The 21971-nt window shown below is 40.9% G+C and overlaps 1 protein-coding gene across 6 annotated transcripts in view; it reads left to right on the forward strand.

The window, feature by feature from the left end:
- Positions 1-21971, forward strand: part of MYO1E (myosin IE) — a 208803-nt gene that overhangs the window by 132979 nt on the left and 53853 nt on the right. For 5 of the 6 annotated variants that reach the window (XR_014059427.1, XR_014059429.1, XR_014059428.1 and 2 more), the window contains 8 exons: positions 1249-1381; positions 6554-6750; positions 11140-11220; positions 11514-11600; positions 13934-14020; positions 15188-15355; positions 16353-16438; positions 18834-18915. Coding sequence is in view for 3 of the 6 variants with exons in the window: in XM_081510002.1 (XP_081366128.1) it covers positions 1249-1381; positions 6554-6750; positions 11140-11220; positions 11514-11600; positions 13934-14020; positions 15188-15355; positions 16353-16438; positions 18834-18915 (921 nt within the window). In the remaining 3 variants the exon portion in view is untranslated. The remainder of the gene's footprint in view (positions 1-1248; positions 1382-6553; positions 6751-11139; positions 11221-11513; positions 11601-13933; positions 14021-15187; positions 15356-16352; positions 16439-18833; positions 18916-21971) is intronic. The other variant, XM_081510003.1, reaches the window with a different exon arrangement.

The following is a 21971-nucleotide window of genomic DNA, read 5'->3' on the forward strand; positions in this document are numbered from 1 at the left end:
CTCAATCAATCTAGAACTTTCTGGGGACTTCCCTGGTGGTCCAGTGGTTAAGACTCCATGCTTCCACTGCAGGGGGCACACGTTTAAAACCTGGTCAGGGAGCAAAGAACCCACATGCCGTGTGGTGCTGCCAAAAGAAATTTTAAAAATAAAAAACAGAATGTTCTAGAGGTGGACTATTCACCCATTTAGCCTCAAAGAACTGCATCACCACTGCCCTTTAAGTCAGGTACCAGCCTGGCTCATCCCTCAGCCTGGATCCAGAACCAAGTGGGAAAACTGAATGGGCAGGTACAGTTTCAGGTGGCAGGGGGACTGACATTATTTGTGCTTGAAAGGGGCAGGCTGTGTCCCAGGTGTCAGGAAAGAGAGTGGCATCAAGGGGCCACATGGCCTCAGAGGAGGTGGGAGAAAACGTGCAGACAGGCCTGCAGCAGTCCTAGAAAAGAGCCCCCTTAAGATACGGGTATCTAAGACTCAGGCCTTTCAGCTCCTTTTATTATAATTTAATGGATCTCAGAAACAAAGCTTTTCTAATGATGCTTTTATTTGGTTTTCCTGGAATTTTTCAAGATCCTTTTGCAAGTACAACTTATTTTCAGCCCTCCCAGTGAAGAGAAAAATCTGTGAGAGTCTGGCGTGGCTGGAAAGCAGCACTGGTGCCCTTAGAGGGAGAGGGTGGCAACAAGGAGAAAATTAAGAGACAAGAACAGACTTGTCGACTGGGCAGCTGCTGCTGCATCTGAATATCTTTCCTTCAGAGCCGTCTCGCATGTATTTCTAGACGATTACATGTTCACATTGGGCAGGTTATTTATTGGGCTTCCCTGGTGGCTCAGTAATAAAGAATCTGCCTGCAATGCAGAAGACGTGGGTTCAATCCCTGGGTCGGGAAGATCCCCTGCAGAGGGAAATGGCAACCCACTCCAGTATTCCTGCCTAGAGAATCCCATGGACTGAGGAGCCTGGTGGGTTACAGTCCATGGAGTTGCAGAAGAGTTGGGCATGACTGAATGACCAAACCACAAAAAAGAAATTTCAAGACTGAACTGCCTTTCCAGCACCATGTTGAGACTTGAACGTGTGAGAGGGCATTGGTCAGTGAAAATGTCTTATGATGACTTCCAGCTGCCATTGCAGACTAAGCCATGTATAACTGCACTACCCCATCCAAGCTTTGGTTTCTTTCTGATGTGTTTCCATAGCTGGTGACTGACTTGTCTGGGTCGTTTCTCTCCCCTCTTCTAGCACGCCATGAACGTGATTGGGATCTTTGCGGAGGAGCAGGCGCTGGTGTTACAGATAGTGGCGGGGATTCTCCACCTGGGAAACATCAGCTTCAAGGAAGTTGGCAATTACGCGGCCGTGGAAAGTGAAGAGTGTGAGTGGTTTGGGCACACGGTTGCCAAATGAGGGGATACAGGGTTTAGTTCGGATCAGGATAACTCACCACTTTCCTATGCTTTGGGTTTTTGGGGAAGAGAGGCTGAGAAGACTGGCATGTCTTGCTGTGGCAGAACTGAAAGGCCTCATGAGGGTCTGTGCCTCTTCTGTGCACCCACACTAGGGACCACTGATGAAATTGTTCTGGTTTATCTTTAACCTTGGGGAAACCTGGCAGAATTTTACACGTAGGTTTAAATATAAAGTGATACTTTAATGAGAATTAGAATCGTCTCCTACTAAAAATCTTTTCTGTAACTGATCTTTAGGGTTGATATTCACCTGAAGTTTCTCTCAGGATGTAAGTAAATATGGATAGCTCACAGGTTTGTAAGTTGCCCCATGGGTTGGGTTAGATTGGGTTTCTGAAAACAAGGGTAAAAAAAATTGGACATTGTTGTGTTGATCTTGCTGCTGATGTCTTTAATGGCCCCTCTGTAGCAGTTAGAAGACCTAAGTGATCGCTTTTCCTCTTTGAGAAGGAATCAGGTGCTCTCTGCAGAGGCACACTATGGGTTCTGTGTACACCGCTGTGCTACAGCCACTGTGGCATGTGACTTTAGCCTCTTTGTCATCAGTCGGCTTTCCAGGCTGCTCTCAGAACCCACACATCCTTTAACCACCCAAGAAGACGTTTCTTCCTTTCTCAGCATTCTTCCAAGATGATAAATTTAGATGCCCAGTAATAAATAGTATCCTACTCATTGCTGACAGTGCAGTGAGGCTCTTTCCATTCCAAATAAGGTTCTTTTTTATATTTTTGTTCTCTTTGGTGATAAAAGAGGGAAGTTCTGCTAACTTTAGATGTCTATCTGATAAGGAGAAACATGAATTATGTTTACCAGGGAAGGGAGTGGGGTGGAAAACAATAAATGCACAGGGTATCCATAAAGTCTAGAAACACAACCCAATGATAATAACTGTGTTTTCATACTTTATGTGCTTTATCCTTCACGTTTAACAAATGCATGTATGTGTCCAGGAGGATCATGAGCACTTGCCTTTCAACACAGACCTTTCCGATTTCTTGACAGTTTCTATAGATGTACACTGGAATTCTCTTGCTTTCTTAAATAGTACAATCCTTGACTGCCTCTTTAGGCTGGAGGGAAAGGTCATGGCTTTGCCACAGCAAGTATTTTCCTGGATGCTTGAGCCAAGAAGCCTCCTCAGCCAACTGGGTAAAACCCAGGATTGGCAACTGCCATGAGATCCCCTGATTGAAAGTGATGTGGGGCTGTCTCCATCAGAGAAGGCTATGCTTGAAGCCAGAGAGCTCTAACAGAGAAATAGGTCCTCCTCCTAGTCGTATTGTTTTCTTCCAGTTGGTAATACCTAAACATGGTACATGATCACAGTTCTCACATCTACCCATTTGCTAGTCAGCTATTCCCCTCTGCAGTGGGAACCACTATTTCCAATCTCTTGTATTCCTTTCAGGGGAATATTGTGTTCCTAAGAAACTACTCATATCTCTTCTTTTTTCCCCTACTATTCTACATTAGTGGGAGTTTATAACATGCACTACAGTTGATTTTTCACTCCACATTGTATCTTGGAGATTATTCTATAGCAATTCATTAAGAAGCTTCATTTAAAAAAAAAATTTTTTTTTGTTTCATGAGTGATTTACAATGTGTTCGTTTCAAGTGTACAGCAAAGTGAATCAGTTATGCATATACATATGTCCATTCTTCTTTAGATTCTTTTCCTGTATAGGTCATTACAGAGTAGAGATCCCTGTGCTACACAGTGGGTTCTGATTGGTTCTGTTCTCTGTGTAGTAGTGTGTGTATGTCCATCCCAATCTCCCAGTTTATCTCTCCCCCTCTCTTATTCCCTGGTGACCATAAGTTTGTCCTCTATATCTGTAGCTCTGTTTCTGTTTTGTAATTTGTACCCTTTTTTTAAGATTCCATACATAAGCAATATCATATATTTGTCTTTCTCTGGCTGACTTATTTCACACAGTATGACAATCTCCAGGTCCATCCACATTGCTGAAAATGAGGAAACCCCATCCTTCTCACAGCTGCATTAGCATTCCACTGCCTGACTGTTCTTTAGTTTATTGAGCCAATCATCTGTTGATAGACATAAAAATGGTTTCCTGTTACTCTTCCAGTTACTTAAAATGAATAACCTGGTTTGTGTTATCTTATCATATTTGACTTTAATATATGGAATACATTTATAGAGGGAAGGGTTAGCCAATGTTTTTATAAAGGAAGAAAGCAGACTTTTCTTAGATATTGTATTGTAGAAAAAAAAATTAAGACTTTCATCACAACTGGCCTACTGAAGCAGAATATTAAATACAAATTAGCTTAAGAACTTTGTTGAAGGAGATAAAAATACTACTTAAGTAACCATGGGAGTAAAGTGACAGTGCCCCTTCTTTGCCTTGTTATTAGTGGGTTAGAAAGCATAGAACCTCAACACCCAAGATTGATAAACCACATTTACTTTGCGATTTCTTTTAAATTTGTAACAGGGAGTTTTGTTTTGCTACATCTTTTTGGTTTCTCTATATCCCCTATACTTAAATGGAGAAATTCAATCCAACTTTGCTTTACACTTGAATGCAGTAGTAGAAATCTATCCTCATTATCAAAATGTGCTAAAACATTCTTTTCTAGCAGGTTCTTTTATGCTCTGCATAATTCTGTTTAACTCTACCAGAGTTACATCAACATTTTTAAAATTAATCAATGCTTTCTCCTTGCTCTCTCCTTCCCAACCCATTCCCCAGCCTCTGAACTTCCAAACTGCCGCTCCTATCCAGCCATTCTTGCATAAACCTTCATAGAAATTCACAGCCGGAACGAAGTCAATATGAGCAGCCCTACCGTTTCAGCACCAGGGCAGCCACTGAAGAAGATAGGCCATAGAAAGCTATACTTGAAAAACATGGCATGGATTTTTTGGAAAAGCAAGTACTAGATTTCCTCTCTAGACTTCTTAGCTGTTTCCCTAAGCTTGGACTCTGATTCTTGGCCAAAACTCCCTGCCTTGTTTTTCGAGTGCCTGGAGTCCTTCACTTTTACCTTCTTCTACTTAAGAGATAGGAGGCCTGGAAGGATATTGTTTCCTTGTCAGTCTTGTCAAGGACCCAAGGACTTATGCCATATTGTTTTATTTCTTTAGCTGTGGCCATAATGGTAATGCCATAAACATTTCTACCAACCATTTTAACTGTGTCCCTAGTTTAGCATGGTTGGGGGCTTGGGAGAAGCACATGTTTCATCTACGTGCTGTCTGCCTGATGAGAGTGATAATAACCAACACTGTAGTTTCTCATTAATGAAGGCCTCCTCGGTGTCAGGTACTTTGGTAAGTGCCTCTTGATTCTCACGCAAAGCTGCACATGTGATTTACAGGCATCTTATGTCCTTGTTCTGTGCAAGGTAATTTTCGTTTTGGCAGAAGACACATCCAGATTCCTAAACATATGTGTGGTGAAACTAAAAAGAAATTGGCCATTGGCAAATTAGTGCATTTAATTTTGTTCACATGCCCTTTGATAAAGGAAGCCCTCTTCCTGTCAGAGCATTTCTGTGGAACAGGCACATAGATAATAAATACCTTGTTCTGGCATTGCACTTTTTGAAAATGCTTTCACTGACTTAATCTCATTGGAAGCTATATACTGAGAAATGTCAGCCTGTTACATTCCAATGCCATCTGTGAAATTCAAGCAGATTTTCTTTATTGGGAGCTTTATGATTTTTGAGCATTATCATAAGGTCTTTAATAAAAATCCCTTTATCAGAGAATTTTGGCAAAACTTTATGCAGAAAAAGAGAATTCATATCCAAGTCCAGAATTTTGATTTGTGTTCATAAAAATCTTTCATTCGTACTGGAAAAAATCTGAGCATTCTTTCATGTCCAGGAATCTCATGCTTATCATTTATTCATATTAGAGTATTTTGACCAAAAGTCAAGAAAATCTGTTTGTATCTCTGGGCCCCCCTTGGTGAGTTTCTTGGCTTGAAACAATTTGCTGAGCCGTGAGAACCTCACCTTTTCTGTCTGAAGACCACAACCTATGCCAACTGCATGTCCTTAGTATGGGATGTTTGTTCTATGGTGTGACTACTATAATCCCCTCTTTTGCTCGTACACCGCCCCAGGGAAATCTGGTAACACCTGTCTCTAGAAGCCATCCAGGCCCCTTTGACTCCAGACCAAATATCCCCTACCATGCAATTCCACCATCAGAATTCATCCTGATCTTTTAGTCACCTACCTTGACCTTCATCTCTAGCCAGTGCTCACCTCAGCTGTGTCTCCCCTACCCAGCGTCCTTGCCTTTGCACATTCCACTCCCCTCTCTCCCTCTTCTTTCTTCCTCTGCATTTGTACAAACCCTATTCAGCCTTTTAGCCCCTCCCCTTCTCCCCACCAAATCCCGCATCTTCCATGACCACCCCAGCAAACAGTAATATCTCTCTGTCCTAAATTCCTCCAGGACTTTATTGTCTGTCCATGTCACATACTCAGCTGTTTGTAGGCTTCTTTATTTGGTAAACTATCTTTGCCCCATCTAAATTGTCTTCAAGATTTCTTAAGTATTTTATCTCCTGTCCTCTGTCTTTAGTAACCCAACACATGGTAAGTACTCAATAACTATGTGATTTGTTATCATTATAAGTTTGACGATATCAGGTGCTTCAAGCTGGGAATGATGATTCTATGAAAACACTCTACCAAAAAGGAAGAAAAACAGTATTTGGAGCCAAAAAAATGTTTCTTCATTTAGTTCCTTCCAGGCTGTCTTGCTGCAGACTTGGAAAGATGTCCGTTTTAGGCATTTGACTGTGATCTCAGTAGGGGGGATTGATTTGCCACCCTTCTTGGATCACTGATTTGTATTATTGAAAGTCTCAGTCGTCATAGGAATTGACTCGTGTAGTAGAACAATTGGGGAAAGTTAAAGTGGGTGGGTGTGTGAGATCTCTGGTAAGCAGTCTTCATTACAGTGAAAGATCTTGGAGGCTGATGATGGTTGGTATCTTGCCTGTGTGCACACACATGTCTTTGTGTATTTGTGAGAGGAATTGTTAAAAATCTGAAAGACAGTCATGTTTTTGTTTTGTTTTGTATAGTTTTGGCTTTTCCTGCCTACCTCCTGGGGATTAACCAGGACCGGTTGAAAGAAAAGCTAACAAGCCGACAGATGGACAGCAAGTGGGGAGGCAAGTCAGAGTCTATCCATGTGACCCTCAACGTAGAGCAAGCCTGTTACACCAGGGACGCACTTGCCAAGGCCCTGCATTCCCGGGTCTTTGATTTCTTGGTAGATGTAAGTAAACACAGATTGACATTGTTGGGGCTTCATATTCTAATGTCATGTAAAGAGTAAAACGTCTCCGAGCTTTGTTTTCACGTTTTGGCTCATTCCTTATGTGATCATCGCTTTACTCCTCCATGTTTTATCCTCACACTGGAACCATTGTTTACTTTTCCACTTTTACTTCTAGTATTGTCCAGCAAAACTCTAATATGGTAGCAGCTTCTTGTGGACAAAATATTTAGTAAAGCCAGAACTACAGACCAGAAAAAGAGGAGGCTCACTGTCGTAAATCTTTCAGCTTAAAGGTTTGGGATTTTGTATTTGTCATCTATTGTTATGTTACAAATTAACCCAAAACTTAGTGGCTTAAAATAATAAGCACTTATTTTTTCACAGTTTCTGTGGGTCAGCTATTTGGAGATGACTTAGTTTGGTGGTTCTGACTCAGGCATGAGAGGGCAAAAAGATGCTGATTAGAACTACAAGGCTTGACGAGGGTTGGAGAATTTGGTTCCAAGATGGCGTCCTCATACGGCTTTTGGCAGGATGCCTCAGTTCCTTGCTACATGGGCATCTTTTTTGGAGCTGCTTGAATATCCTGACAACATGGCAGTTGATTTCCCCTAGAATGAGTAAGAGAAAGAGCAAGGAAGAAGCTGCAAAGATTTTGATGTCCTAATCTTGGCCTCAAATATTGCCACTCTGTCAGCTTCTGTTCATTAGAAACAAGTCACTAAGGACAGCCCACACAGCTGTCCTTAAGAGCGGAGGATTTAATTTCCAATTTTTGGGGGAGAGGAGTGTCAAAGACTTTTCCAATGTATTTTTTAAACTACCACAGACTTTTAAAATGATGATGTAACCATCAGTTCAGTTCAGTTCAGTTCAGTCTCTCAGTCGTGTCCGACTCTTTGCGACCCCATGAACTGCAGCACGCCAGGCCTCCCTGTCCATCACCAACTCCCTGAGTCTGCCCAAATCCATGTCCATCGAGTTGGTGATGCCATCCAGCCATCTCATCCTCTGTCGTCTCCTTCTCCTCCTGCCCTCAATCTTTCCCAGCATCAGGGTCTTTTCCAGTGAGTCAGCTGTTCGCATCAGGTGGCCAAAGTATTGGAGTTTCAGCTTCAGCATCAGTCCTTCCAATGAACACCCAGGACTGATCTCCTTTAGGATGGACTGGTTGGATCTCCTTGCAGTCCAAGGGACTCTCAAGAGTGTTCTCCAGCACCACAGTTCAAAAGCATCAATTCTTTGGTGCTCAGCTTTCTTCACAGTCCAACTCTCACATCCATACATGACCACTGGAAAAACCATAGCCTTGACTAGACGGACTTTGTTGGCAAAGTAATGTCTCTGCTTTTTAATATGCTGTCTGCTAAGTTGCTTCAGTCGTGTCCGACTCTGTGCGACCCCATAGACGGCAGCCCACCAGGTTCCGCCGTCCCTGGGATTCTCCAGGCAAGAATACTGGAGTGGGTTGCCATTTCCTTCTCCAGAATATGCTGTCTAGGTTGGTCATAACTTTCCTTCCAAGGAGTAAGTGTCTTTTAATTTCATGGCACAGTCACCATCTGCAGTGATTTTGGAGCCCAGTAAAATAAAGTCAGCCACTGTTTTCACTGTTTCCCCATCTATCTGCCATGAAGTGATGGGACCGGATGCCATGATCTTAGTTTTCTGAATGTTGAGCTTTAAGCCAACTTTTTCACTCTCCTCTTTCACTTTCATCAAGAGGCTCTTTAGTTCTGCCATAAGGGTGGTATCATCTGCATATCTGAAGTTATTGATATTTCTCCCGGCAATCTTGATTCCAGCTTGTGCTTCCTCCAGCCCAGCGTTTCTCATGATGTACTCTGCATATAAGTTAAATAAGCAGGGTGACAATATACAGCCTTGACATACTCCTTTCCCTATGTGGAACCAGTCTGTTGTTCCATGTCCAGTTCTAACTGTTGCTTCCTGACCTGCGTACAGGTTTCTCAAGAGGCAGGTCAGGTGGTCTGGTGTTCCCCTTTCTTTCAGAATGTTCCACAGTTTGTTGTGATCCACACAGTCAAAGGCTTTGGCATAGTCAATGAAGCAGAAATAGATGTCTTTCTGGTACTCTCTTGCTTTTTCAATATGCATATGTATACATATTTATATATGTATATAACTTATAGATTCTGAAGATTAGTCTCTCAGCACTGTCACTGCCAGTGACAGTCTGTGTTAATCACTGTAGCTTATGGTTAGAATAATAATAACAAGCACTAATATAACACTACATGCCAGATACTGTTCTAAGTATTTTAGAAAAAAAATAATTCTTAAACAACTCTGTGACTTAGGTATTATTATCCCTATTAAACATATAAGCTAACTCTGAGGCACAGAGAGGTTCAGAAACTTCCCCAGGGTCACACCACTATTAAGTGATAAACCTAGAAATTAAACCCAGGTAATTTGGCAGAGCTCCAGCTATTTCACTCCTCTACCTTTTATATATTCCAGCCAGAAGGAACCTCAGGGGAATCCCAGTCATGGGACAACAGGCTGGCCATTAGATCCAGAAAGTCTGTGTTTCACTCCAGGCAACATCTATAAAGCTTAAAGTATTGTTGGGTGTGTTTAGGATTGAGTGGATCAGAGCAGGGTAGGGTAAATATTCTGTGTACTTCTTATGGTTATATTAATGGTAAGATTGCTTAGGAAGGTCAGGGTTATACAAAACATTAGTCATGCTTTTAACTTTTCCAGGCCTGTCATTATATTGACGAGGGAATCTTAGCCCCAAGTATTGGTGATTTCACCCAAGGCCATTCAGCAGGAGGGTTGTGCCGAACTGGGGTTAGAACCTACATCTCTTGTCTCTGTTCAGTGAACCTTCCAGTGCTGGCCTTCCAACTTTATTCCTTTCTGTCTTCCCTTGATTGTGTGGTGTAATGGGGCAGATGCCCTGTGTAAGTGATACTAATTGGAACTGACATTTATTAAGCCCTGACTCTGTGCCAGGCGCTGGGCTAAGTGCTATACATCATTACTTGTTGGCTGATAAAAGATGAATGTCATTTTCTTTGCCTGGAAAACAATTCTGGTACTTAAAAATTCCTCCAGTTATTCTCAACCCCGAGGAATTTTTCTCTTACATTCCTTCCTCCCCTGCAGGCCTGACCAACCCCCTCTAACCTACACCCCCCCTCCTATCATTGTCTGTTTCATTGATTACACATCTCTTTTCACAGTGGTCAAGACCACAGATACAATCATCATACTACTTAAATTGAATTCCAGACCCTTCCTCTTATCCAGTGTGGTTTTATACATTATGATGTTATCAGTGTCATTAAGAGTACTGTAGTGAGAACTAAATGAGACAACACTTGGGAAGCCCTGCCTAAAGCCTGGTGAATGTTGAATCCATGTAAAGTTTCATTACCATCACTGTAATACTAATTAATGGCATTACTGTCCATAGTTGCCTCTGAGAATAGAGACTGTCTTGTTGACATTCCTGCCATATTATGTTAGATGATCATTAATTGACTACAGGGCATACCTTGTTTTATTGTGCTTTGTAGATACTGTGTTTTTTTTTACAAATTGAAGGTTTGTGGCAACTCTGTTGAACAAACCTATCAGTGCCATTTTTCCGACAATATTTGTTCATTTCATGTCTCTGTCACATCTCGGTAATTCTGCCAATATTTCACACTTTTTCATTATTATATTTGTGATGGTGCTCTGTGATCAGTGATCTTTGATGTTACTACTATGACTTGGTGAAGGCTCAGGTGCTAGCATTTTGTTTTAGCAATAAAGTAATTTTTAATTAAAGTATGTACTTTTTAAATATGTAATGCTACTTAAAAGACTGCACTTAATAAACTACATACAGTATAGTATAAACATCTTTTATACGCACTGGGAAACAAACAAAAAAAAGGTATAACTCACTTTTTGTGATATTTGCTGTATTGCAGTTGTCTAGAACCAAACCCACAATATCTCTTATGTATGACTATACTGGATGGGGTTAATGGAAAGAATATTTACAAATCCTGCAATATTGGTTCTTTTTGTGAAACAGGTTTTACTTCACTCATCCAAGATGATATTTTCTTCTAATTCTCAAGACTTTCTGAGAAAAACTAGTTCTGCCAGAAATGAATGGTTTTCATCATGAAGCAAACTCTTTTTTCCTACCATGCTACTTGTTTTTTTTTTTAAGGATTCTGGTGGTTTTCCCACAAACTTGACATTGCACTGAGGCCTTTTTTAAGGGGCAATTCATCTATCTTCTTGTCTGCTTCTGTTTCCATAGGCAGTAGTATCTGCTTTTCTTATCCCTATGCATGCCCATTTTTAATATGAATATGAAAGGAGTTGATTACCATGCTGGTTACTTTCTTCTAGTCTATCAACAAAGCAATGGAGAAGGACCACCAGGAATACAACATTGGCGTCCTAGACATCTATGGCTTTGAAATATTTCAGGTAAGACCAGCTTGAGTAATTGAAGACAAAGAAGGGTAATGCTTTTTACCTGGCTTGAAAGAAATAATTCTAGGCAATGAAAAAAAAAATCATTGTGGCTCACTTTTGCCTTTTTGAGTTCTTCATGTACCTATACTAAATTAGTATCTCCTAAATATAAACTATGCTGTTTCTACTGATGCCACCAACATTTCCGTTAAACCTTTTCACTAAATCACTCAAGGAGTGACTTGAAAATGATTTTGCAGAAACAAGTACATAAAAGTAACACTTTGTCTTTTTCTTTTCTTCAGAAAAATGGCTTTGAACAGTTTTGTATCAATTTTGTTAATGAAAAATTACAGCAGATTTTTATTGAACTCACATTAAAGGCAGAACAGGTGAGCAATCCCTCTTCCTTCATCTCATTCTGTTTCTAGTTTGTTTGAAGGGCATAGATGTCTCTCTTTTGGTAGCAGTTTCAGATTATAGTTTTTTTTTAATTAGAAAATGTACTTAATAGAATCAGGCAGAAAAACCATATGCCACTGTGACATTTTAGTCTGAAGTATAAACACCATCTGCTACATTTTCTTTCTCTGTAAGTAAATGGTGCTGTGAAGTTGGACTTATGACTGGTTGTTTTTACTACTCTATGACTCATTGACCAAGTGGAAATGGAAACTTATTCCAACCCCAATTGTCTATGGCATATACTGTGTTCCAAAGGAAAACTTGGTTTTCTCGGATTTGCCCTGCTCCTAATCTAACATAAAAATAAATGTGTCTTTAACAAAGCTAGTATTTAAATTCTGACTTGAGGTTACTTGTCTTGTTTATACTACCTGCTGAAAGTCCAGGGCAAGTTCCCTTTTATTCTGGTGCCTACTGTTTTTTGATTTCTTAGATTGCTATAATAAGGTACCACCAACCAGATAGCTTAAAACAATAGAGATTTTTTTCCCTCCCAGTCCAGGAGGCCAGAATTCAAAATTAAGATGTTGCTAGAGTAGCACTCCTTCCAGAGGCTATAGAGGACATTCTTCCTTGCCTCTTGCAGCTCCAGGTGCTCCTGGCATTCCTTGCCTTTGGGCAGCATGCCTTCAGTCTCTGCCTGTGTCTTCATGTGTCCATTTTCTCCCTGTGTGCAAATCTCATTCTCTCTTCTCTTACAAAGACACCAGTCTTTGGATTTAGTGAAGTGAAGTCACTCAGTCGTGTCCTACTCTTTGCGACCCATGGAATCACCCTAAATCCATGATAATTTCATTATGAGATTCTTAGCTAATTATATCTCCAGATATCCTATTTCCTCACATTTTGGGGTTCTAGATGGACACAAAATCGTGGGGGACACACTCAACCCACTGCACATATCCGAGGCTGTTTGAAGAATGTTTATTCATGGAAATGTTCATGTCTCTGCTTAGGAACACCAGTGATCAGTAGTTCTCATAGAAAACTCTGCCCTGGAATTCTTCCACTCCTCAGAGTAGCTAGAGCCAAACCCCAAGAGTGGACATGGTAGAGACTGAGATGGGAGAAGGCAGAGGTTGGGTCACAGAGGACCTTTGTAGGGCATGGCAAAGACTTCAGAGTAAGTATGATGGGAAGCCATTGGACGAGTTTCAGTAGAGTGTGACGCCATCTGATTTGTTTTTGACCAGTTGGCTTTGACTCTGTGCACTTAGACAGGGCAGGCTGAGGCAGGGGAGGACAAACAAGAGCAGAAGTTTCAAACCAGACTCCCGGGGAGACTGAGCAAGAATGGTGAGGCGTAGACAGTGATGGCTGCAGTAGAGGTGGGGGCATGGTGAGAGGGGATCAGATTTGGTATATATTTTGCAGAATGAGTCAGTGTGACTTGCTCTCAACATAATTAGCTGAGGAAAGAGGAGTCACAGATGATTCCTACCTTTGCAGTTTGAATAACAGGACCAGTGGGGAGACTGTTTACTGAATGGTAAGGTGAGGAGGAGAGTAGCTGGTTGGAGACAGTGGAGGGATGTAGGGCCAGAGCACTGCTGAATGTGGTAGATTTGAGAGGGCTGTTATCCCTCTGAGTGGAAATTCCAGTATATGAAATATATGTGATTCTGGAACTCAGGGGGCCAGTCTAGACTAGAGAAATACTTTCAGGTGTCATTAGCCTATGGGTATTATTTTAAGCCATGGAGTTGATTGGAATTACCTAGAGAATAAGGGTTGAGAAAACAAGGCTGGGAGATTGAGCCCTGAGAGCCCCCATCATATAAAGATCACGGGGTGGAGGGGAGAGCCAGCAAAGGATGCTAACAAAGCAAGACTGATGAGGAAGGAGGAAAACCAGGAGAGTGTGATGGTGTTCATCATGTTTAATGAGCAACTGACCTGAATGAGGGGCCTTCCTTTTAAGTACCTAGATGCTAATCTGTACTTCTGTTCTATGTTAAGTTCAAAGAGATTATTTCATAACTGGACCAATGGGTTAAGCCATTTTTAACTGCCATCTTTGTAGGTCAAAAACAATTGTATGGAAGCAATTTATATGGTTCTAACCAAACATAAAAATTACCAAGCAATGAAATTCTCTTTTCCTCTTCCTCTTAGAAAATATTAGTATTGTTAGTTTTTATGGAAGGGTATCCAGGTTTTTCTTTCCTGATGATTTATGTGCCTGTTATATCCATCTGTGCTGAACTCTTAACTGGTCTTCACTGAGTCATAATGAGAATTCCTGCTTTCTGTCCTACAGGAAGAATATGTGCAAGAAGGCATTAGATGGACACCCATCGATTACTTTAATAACAAAGTCGTATGTGACCTCATTGAGAACAAAGTTGTAAGTATTGGTCTGGTGTGTCTCTTCACTGTTCACGGGTTTACACTAAGTGAGTTTTTGCTCTCTCTGTAATTGTGTTAGAATAGAGAAAGTGAGAGTTCTGATTGCAGAGAGGTTTTTTTTGTTTGCGTATTTGGCTGTGCCTGGTCTTTATTGTGGTATGCGGGATCGAGTTCCCTGACCAGGGATTGAACCCAGGCTCCCTGCATTGGGAGTGTGGAGTCTTAGCTACTGGACCACCAGGGAAATCCTCGATGCAGAGAGTTTTAGCAATTACATTTATTTTGCTTATACATATAAACAAACAGGGTTTTATTCTTACAGTTAATATATATATGTGTATATAAGTATATTGTCAATTTATGAAGAGAATTTGTTACTGAATTTTAAGAGGAAAAAGTTATCACTTATGTTGATGGCATAGTGTATGAAGAGAGATAAAATTGACCCTGCCTTCCAGACCATTTTTACAACTTCTAAGACTTTAGCCCTAGAAATTATTCAAAATAAAATAAAAGGGCATAAGACAGACCTGTACAGTAATATTTTGTTTTTTATAAAAGTCCCAAACTGGAAATGGTGAAAACATGCACAGAGAATTCAGTCCTTAAATAAATTATAGCATACAAGAGCAGGGAAATATAGCCATCAAAATAATAAGTATAAAGACTGTATAAAACAGGAGGATTATTTATAAACTAGTGCTATGCAGAAAAAGTGATATATGATAGAATGTATCCAGTATGTAACTGTATTATCCATGTCTATATGGGTAACAAGCTGAAAGCAAACATTAAGAAATGAATTAGGAAAAAAAAAAAGAAGAAATGAATTAGGGTCAAAGAAAAATGGTTTTCTTCAGAGTTTTAAAAATCAACCTAGTACAATAAGAGTGAGCAGATAATGATCTTTCTTTGTATGACTTTGAATAGGACTTCGGGAAGTTGAACTTTTTTTTTTGAAAATGGACTTTCTTCCATTGTTAGATCTAAGAGGTGGTTCCCATTTGGGATTATTAGTAGCATCCTTCCTCAAAGAGAAAGACTGACTTCCAAGATGGTATCTTAAGTTTCGGGAGCTGTTTCCTTGCTTAAGGAAAGACCTGATGAACATAGTATGTTTTAGAACAGTCACTGAATTGGGGCTTTGCTTTCTTGGTCCCATCAGAACCCTCCTGGGATCATGAGCATTCTGGATGATGTATGTGCCACGATGCACGCGGTGGGTGAGGGGGCGGACCAGACGCTGCTCCAGAAACTACAGATGCAGATTGGGAACCATGAGCACTTCAACAGCTGGAACCAAGGCTTCATTATTCATCATTATGCTGGGAAGGTATGGCCAGGGAGCAGGGGTTCAACAAAGGGGAAGTTACCCTTTTCACTGTCTACCTGTATTAAGCCTTTGGGTCTGTAATCTGTTTTCTCATGAGGCAACTGAAAGCAGTGTCCATATAGTTTTATCAGCCTCACTGTGTTTTATTGATCCATCATTCATTCATTCAACATGGGGCTTATGAAATATTTGGAGAAACAAACAAAAGATAGTATACACTGCTGCGTATTTTTTAACATGAATCACCCTTATATAACATAAGCATGAATCAGCATATATGTTAACTGCTGAAGGAATGAGCTTTCATATTGCCTCTTATGCCAGCCTGCATTTTTTACTTGCCCATCTTCCTTGGGAGTATAAATAAGGACCAGGGGTTTGTTCTTATAAAATGCATGAATACTGGGTGTTACTGCATACCAGACTTTGTGTGGGTGCTGGTGATACACAGGTAAGTAAACTGAGGTCATGATATTTGGAAACTTCCCAGTACTGTAGAAATGCATTGGTATCACTCTTCATCTCAATTAATTTCTTGTTAACCAAGGAGGATCCTTGAGCATGAGGCTGTAGCTAAATTGATCTAACTCTAACACCATTCATAGGAGAAATCAAAAAGCCTCAGGTGACATGGCCCATTGTAGTGGTTTAGTGTGCACAGTTTCATTTTATTCCATCTTAGCTAAAATTTAGGAAAAGAATTCGGTGTATTATTTACACACCCATATATCTGTAGAAGAAGGGCTATGTAATCGTGAGAGCTGGGGGCCTGGCGATATATCTTTTGGATCGTGTATGCAGTCAGCATCTCTAGGCCTTCACTAAGTCATCTAGCAAGTAAAACATGCACAGCCTTAATGTGACATATCAGGATGAAAGCCCATTTGTTACATCTGAAAATATACATATTCCATGAAAGATAGCCATGCTGGCTTGGATGTTTTGTTCAATGAAATTTTTAAAAGATAAAATTTGATTTCTTTCCATTCTTGGCAAGGTATCCTATGACATGGATGGCTTTTGTGAGCGGAACCGTGATGTGCTTTTTATGGATCTGATTGAGCTTATGCAAAGCAGTGAGCTGTAAGTGTGTTTGCCTTATCTGACACAGAGGTTTGATCAGATTTTTAGTATTAGGACAAACTTGTGATGTTTGAATGGTCACCATTTTGCTTCCTTGTGCTGTTGGGTCTGAGTTATCGTTAGACAATTTGACTTCTTAAAATAGTTATCCCCCAATCTTAGTCTTTCCCTTATCCTTAATACCTCCCACCCCACATTCTAAGTGCCATCTGCAAGCCCTTCAGGGTCTCCAGTTTCATCATGTTCAATGGTATTATCTAGAAGAAGTGCCCATCCTGGGATTGGGTTGGGATAGCCATGTAATCTATGACTGGAATAGTCTGGTTCTGTGAAACTTTGCCCTTGGAATATCATCCTAAGAATTTTCCTCAGTTGCTCAGTTTTTTAAAATGCTAATGGCTTAGCTACACCCAAGTTAACCTGAGTTGCTAAAGCACTTGAGAAATGGCTCAAGAACCCAGGGAAGGACACTCAGAGATCCCTTTTAACTCCCCAGACCCTGACTAAGCTATGGTCATAGAAGCAGTGGAAACACCCCACCTTGCAAGCTGCTGGAGCACTCAGGACAGCTTTGCCATGTCCTTCCCTTCCCTGTTACCTGCAAAGGTCCCCATGGTCCTGGGTAATGGATGTCAGGCATCATTTACATGATCAAGCCTCTCTATGCCAGGCAAATACAACGTTGTACAGTCTTCCAGTTTTTACAAGTTTTAGAGCTTCCTCCAAGCACTAGTGCCCTTTTAGTCTCTTACTTCAACTATCATAATATCAGGGTTAGCTGCTTTATTCAACAGCTGCAAGCTTGATTACTTTCTAGAAAGAGCCTGACTTCTATGAAAGCAAAATCGAGTTTCATTTTTGGTCCACAGTTCAAATTTCTGTTTAAACAGCTCTGTTTAATCCTCTTCCCTCCCACCAGCCTCCACTCCTCCCCAGTCCGCATCTTCCCAGGCTTGTACTTCCTTGGCACTCACACCCCTCACTTCAGAGATTTCTTCACTCAAAACATAAAAATCGAGTTGCTCTTAAAAGGTCAGGTAAACCACAAGTCCTGGCTTGTGGGGTTTATGATAATCAGGTGCAGACATGCTTTCAGAGATTTTTTTTTTAATTATTAAAATCACTGCCAACTTCAAGAGCTATTGATGCTTCCATCTAAAACTCTTGTCGTGTAGACATGGTCTATTGTTTAGAAAACACATGTGCTGTAAAAAATCTATAATTGTGTCTGGTGAGGTTAAAAGTAGATTATTGCTGAGGAGACTTCCTGGGAAATTCATGATGCCCAGTAAGTCACTTGGGCTTCCCTGATGGCTCAGATGCTAAAGAATCTGCATGCAATACAGGAGACCTGGGTTCAATCCCTGGGTCGGGAAGATCCCCTGGAGAAGGAAATGGCAACCCACTCCAGTATTCTTGCCTGGAAAATTCCATGGACAGAGGAGCCTGGCAGGCTAAAGTCCATGGGGTCACAAAGAGGCGAACACAACTGAGCTACTAGCACTATTACTACTACTAGTAAGTCACTTAGGAGGAATTTATATGGATCACATTCATTCCATCAATCAGTCAGTCAGCAAGTATTTTTTGAGCACCTACTGTGTTCAAGGTAGAGGTTATGTCCAGACACTGGGGACACTATGGTGACTAAGACATTGTCCTTGCCCCATGTCCTTTGAGGCAGGCGTATCAACAGATGCAGCTCAGTTACAGTTACTAATGAAGATATATTCAGCCAGCAAAGCATTAGTGAATTAGCTTCAGCTAAAATTGCTCATACTCAAAAGCACAGTTCGTCAGGGTCTTTTGCTTGAAGGAAAGGATAGTAGAAAGAGTGGCCTATTGGCATCTAGTGGGCAAAGGCCACTGATACTGTGAAACATCCTATAATGTGTAACGTACCCCCCACCCCCCACCCCTGGGGTCCCAACACAGAATTATCCAATCCTAAGTATCCTTAGCACCAAGGTTGAGAAACCCTCCTTTAGAGCAAAGCAGAATCTGCGTTGAATCTGGACATTCATACAAATCCCCATGCTGTGGTCTATCTTGTTTAACCCAGCAAATTCACACTCAGCCCCCTCTGTTGTGTCCTGCTGCCAAGGTGTGTCTCAATTATAGTGGGTGGGGAACCTTGAAAGGCAGAGTTTAAAATTTTATGGTTCCAATTTTATTTTCCAAGATGCTTCTGACTTAGAATTCTTTCTCTGTGTTTCTCTTGTCCACTGCTTTATTTTTCCTAAGTCTTTAACTTGATGGCTTGTGCTTTGAGTCAGGTGGCCATTCTGTAGTCAAGGTTCTGTGCTTCTGGACGACTCTCACTTCTCTATGGAAGAAGGTGTTCCAGCCCCCAAGGTACTTGCTGATTGCTAATCCATTCTCTCTTTTTTTCCAGACCTTTTATAAAGTCTTTATTTCCGGAAAATCTGCAAGCTGACAAGAAAGGGCGTCCAACTACTGCCGGAAGCAAAATAAAGGTTTGTTCTATTTTGGGAAATTCATGGATTCCTATAAGAGGTAGGATTTTCTAGGACTCAGGAACCGTACCCCCGGGCCAGGCTGAGGTCAGTGAGATGCAACAGATTGGTTACAGAAGATGGCCAGAAGTGATGTTGCTGCTCTAGAAAGGGTCACAGGATACTAGCTGGGTTTGACTTGGCTGTACTAAAACCCCAAAGGGATATTAAGTACCTCGTAGCTTAATAGTCAGCAGATGATAATCAGCTACTTTCTGAGAGGAAATGGCTTTGTGCTGAATCTAGGAGAATTCACGTTAATCTATCAGAGAAATTTTATGATCTAGAGCCATATTTTGGATTTTGATGACGGTTTTCCAGACCAGACCCCAAAACTCCGCCAAGTACTTTATACATACCTGAAATTCTACTGGGCCTTTTAAGGGGAATTTATGTATCTTCCTCACTGGATCTTGCAGGCCCTTCTTTTTGTGAATTACAGGCATCTTGGCCCCATGGTATCTCAGAATCAGAGGAATTCTTAGTGTATCTTTTGTTCTTTTTTTTTTTGGCTGTGCCTTGCAGCATGTATGATCTTAATTGCCAGACCAAGGATCAAACCCATGCCCCCTGCATTGGGATCTTGGAGTCTTAATAACTGGACAACCAGGGAAGTTCTCTTAGTGTTTCTTGGAAGCCTCTTGTGGGGTGTGCACTGAATTATCAGAGGCCTTGTGTGATAAAATTGTCCCTAACAACACTCTGAATTTAAAGGTTGTGTTGAACACACTCCATCATGTACTTTTTTGAAAACCAGTCCGTAAACTTTTTCTTTTTTAATTATACCAGATGAAAACACTTAAAATTATATACTTATTTTAAATTTTTATTTTATATTAGGGTATAGTCAATTTACAGTGTTGTTTTAATTTCAGGTGTACAGCAAAGTAATTCAATTATACATATCCCATATAGGTTATTGCAGAGTATTGAGTGGAGTTCCCCGTGCTCTACAGTAGATCCTTGTTGATTATCTATTTTATATATAGTAGTGTGCATATTAAAAATGGTTTTTTAAAGAATCATACCGATTAAATACCACCCTGTCTTTATAATCAACAGGATCATCAAGTGATTAACAGTAGGGCCCTGGGGTTCATCATTAGTGTTCAAATCTCTCACCACATGATTGCCAGAAAATTACCTAAATTCTCAGTGCTTCTTTTGCCTTCTCCGTAAGGTAGAGATTTTATTACATAATCTCAGGGGGGATACTGTCGTAATTAATTTCATAATCCATCTAAGGCCCACCCTGCCTGAAACATAAACACAAAAGCGTGTGCTCTCATGTTACATATACTCCATCTGTCCCTTCCTTCTCTCCCGTGCTTCTTCATCTCGAGATAATTCTCAGTGGACACTTGATGTGCCTGTGCTGACTCCCCACCTGGACTGTCCTTCCCCGCACCAGCTGTACAACCAGATCCTACCTGGCCTTCTCACCCTTCTCGATAACCCCAGCCCTATGGATACGGTGGTTGTTCTTGTCTGTTCTGTTCACTGGTTTTTTCTTTTCTGAACATTTCAAGAAAATGGAAGCCTGCCTCCCCAGCCTCTGAGGACACAAACACTGTAATGTCACAGCAATAAGACAATCCCATCCAGAGGAGCCTCGGGTTTTGTGGAGGAAGGCAGATGCAAGCCGGGTCTTGAGTTAGAGGGTAGAGTCCACTAGGGGATAAAAGACAATCCTGTTCAAGGACCTGGAGACATAGAATGTCCTGGGACGGGATTTGGATGGAGTTCCCTGAGGCAGAGAGGAGGTGCAGTTCTCACAAAGCCCCAGATGTTGACCTCTGTGCACAGCTCTGACTCATGCCGTCACTTCTGGTCCTGGAGGAGGATTCGCTTTAGACTGGAAACTCTAGTCACAAGACTGTCACACATTCACATCCAAGGGGCCCAGATCATCAGGGCTACAGTGACTCACTTTCAAGTGGTCTGGATTCTCAGTCCAGTTTATTTCCTATAAAAAGGAGGGCGGGGGCAGGGGCATTTTTCTCCTCCTTGGAAGACTTGAACACTTTGCCTCCTTATTCTTATCTAGTTGAATGCTCAGAGTTGCCCCCTTCCAGGCATACTCAGAATGTTCTGGATTGCTATGGTTGGGGGAGTCAGCAAGCTTGTTTAGGGAGACTAACTCTACATATTCTCACCTCCAATGGTCCCTCCTTGGTCAACCATGTGGCCTCTGGTTGTCTGATGTTCTGCCTCCACATAGGAGTGAGTCTCCATGTTTTATGTCTCCTAAGTCACCTCTTAGAGATGCATAGCTCTGGCCCAATCTCTTACATCTTTCATATCCTCAGTATTTTGCAGTTGCTAAGCATCATCTTTTTTAAAAAAATTTTTTATTAAAGTATAGTTGATGTACAATGTTGTGTTAGTTTCAGATGTACAGCAAAATGATTGTTACACATATATATGTATAACTGTTCTAGGTTGTTTTCCTTTATAGATCATGACAAAATATTGAGTATAGTTCCCTGTGCTATACTGGAGGTTCTTGTTGGTTATTTTATATATAGTAGCTACATATCATCTTAATGATATCTCTGAGGTGTAAGTGTTTAAAGGGATCCTGCGTTCCCTAGAAGAAAAATTAATGTTCAAGGTAGTTTTAATATTGGGTATTTTATGTATTCTAATTCTTTAAAATGTGAAAGTGTTCTGTAGAATTTAATTTATAGAATATTTGATGAGAACTTCCACTATCTTTGTTTATAAAGCGTATTCTTTATTTAATAACATGTGATTGTTGAGGCTTTCCTAAATTCTACATTGTCATTGCTAAAAGGGACCAGTTTTTGAAATTAGAGCTCAAGGTTGATGCTATTGGGAGATAGAATGGAGCTCAGAGTCAGCAAAGTAGACTGGGCTGATAGCTTTATATAAGTGGGCCTGGCCTCTAAAGGAGCAGATGTGACAGGAGATGCAAGTGCCGTGAGGTAACTGGACCAGTAGACACTGAAGATCTATTCCAACCTGCAGATTGAGGTAGTAGAAATATTCTAGTT

The sequence above is a fragment of the Giraffa tippelskirchi genome, chromosome 7 (assembly GCF_054371585.1).
Source record: "Giraffa tippelskirchi isolate mGirTip1 chromosome 7, T2T-mGirTip1v1.2.pri, whole genome shotgun sequence".
Taxonomy (NCBI): Eukaryota; Metazoa; Chordata; class Mammalia; order Artiodactyla; family Giraffidae; genus Giraffa; species Giraffa tippelskirchi.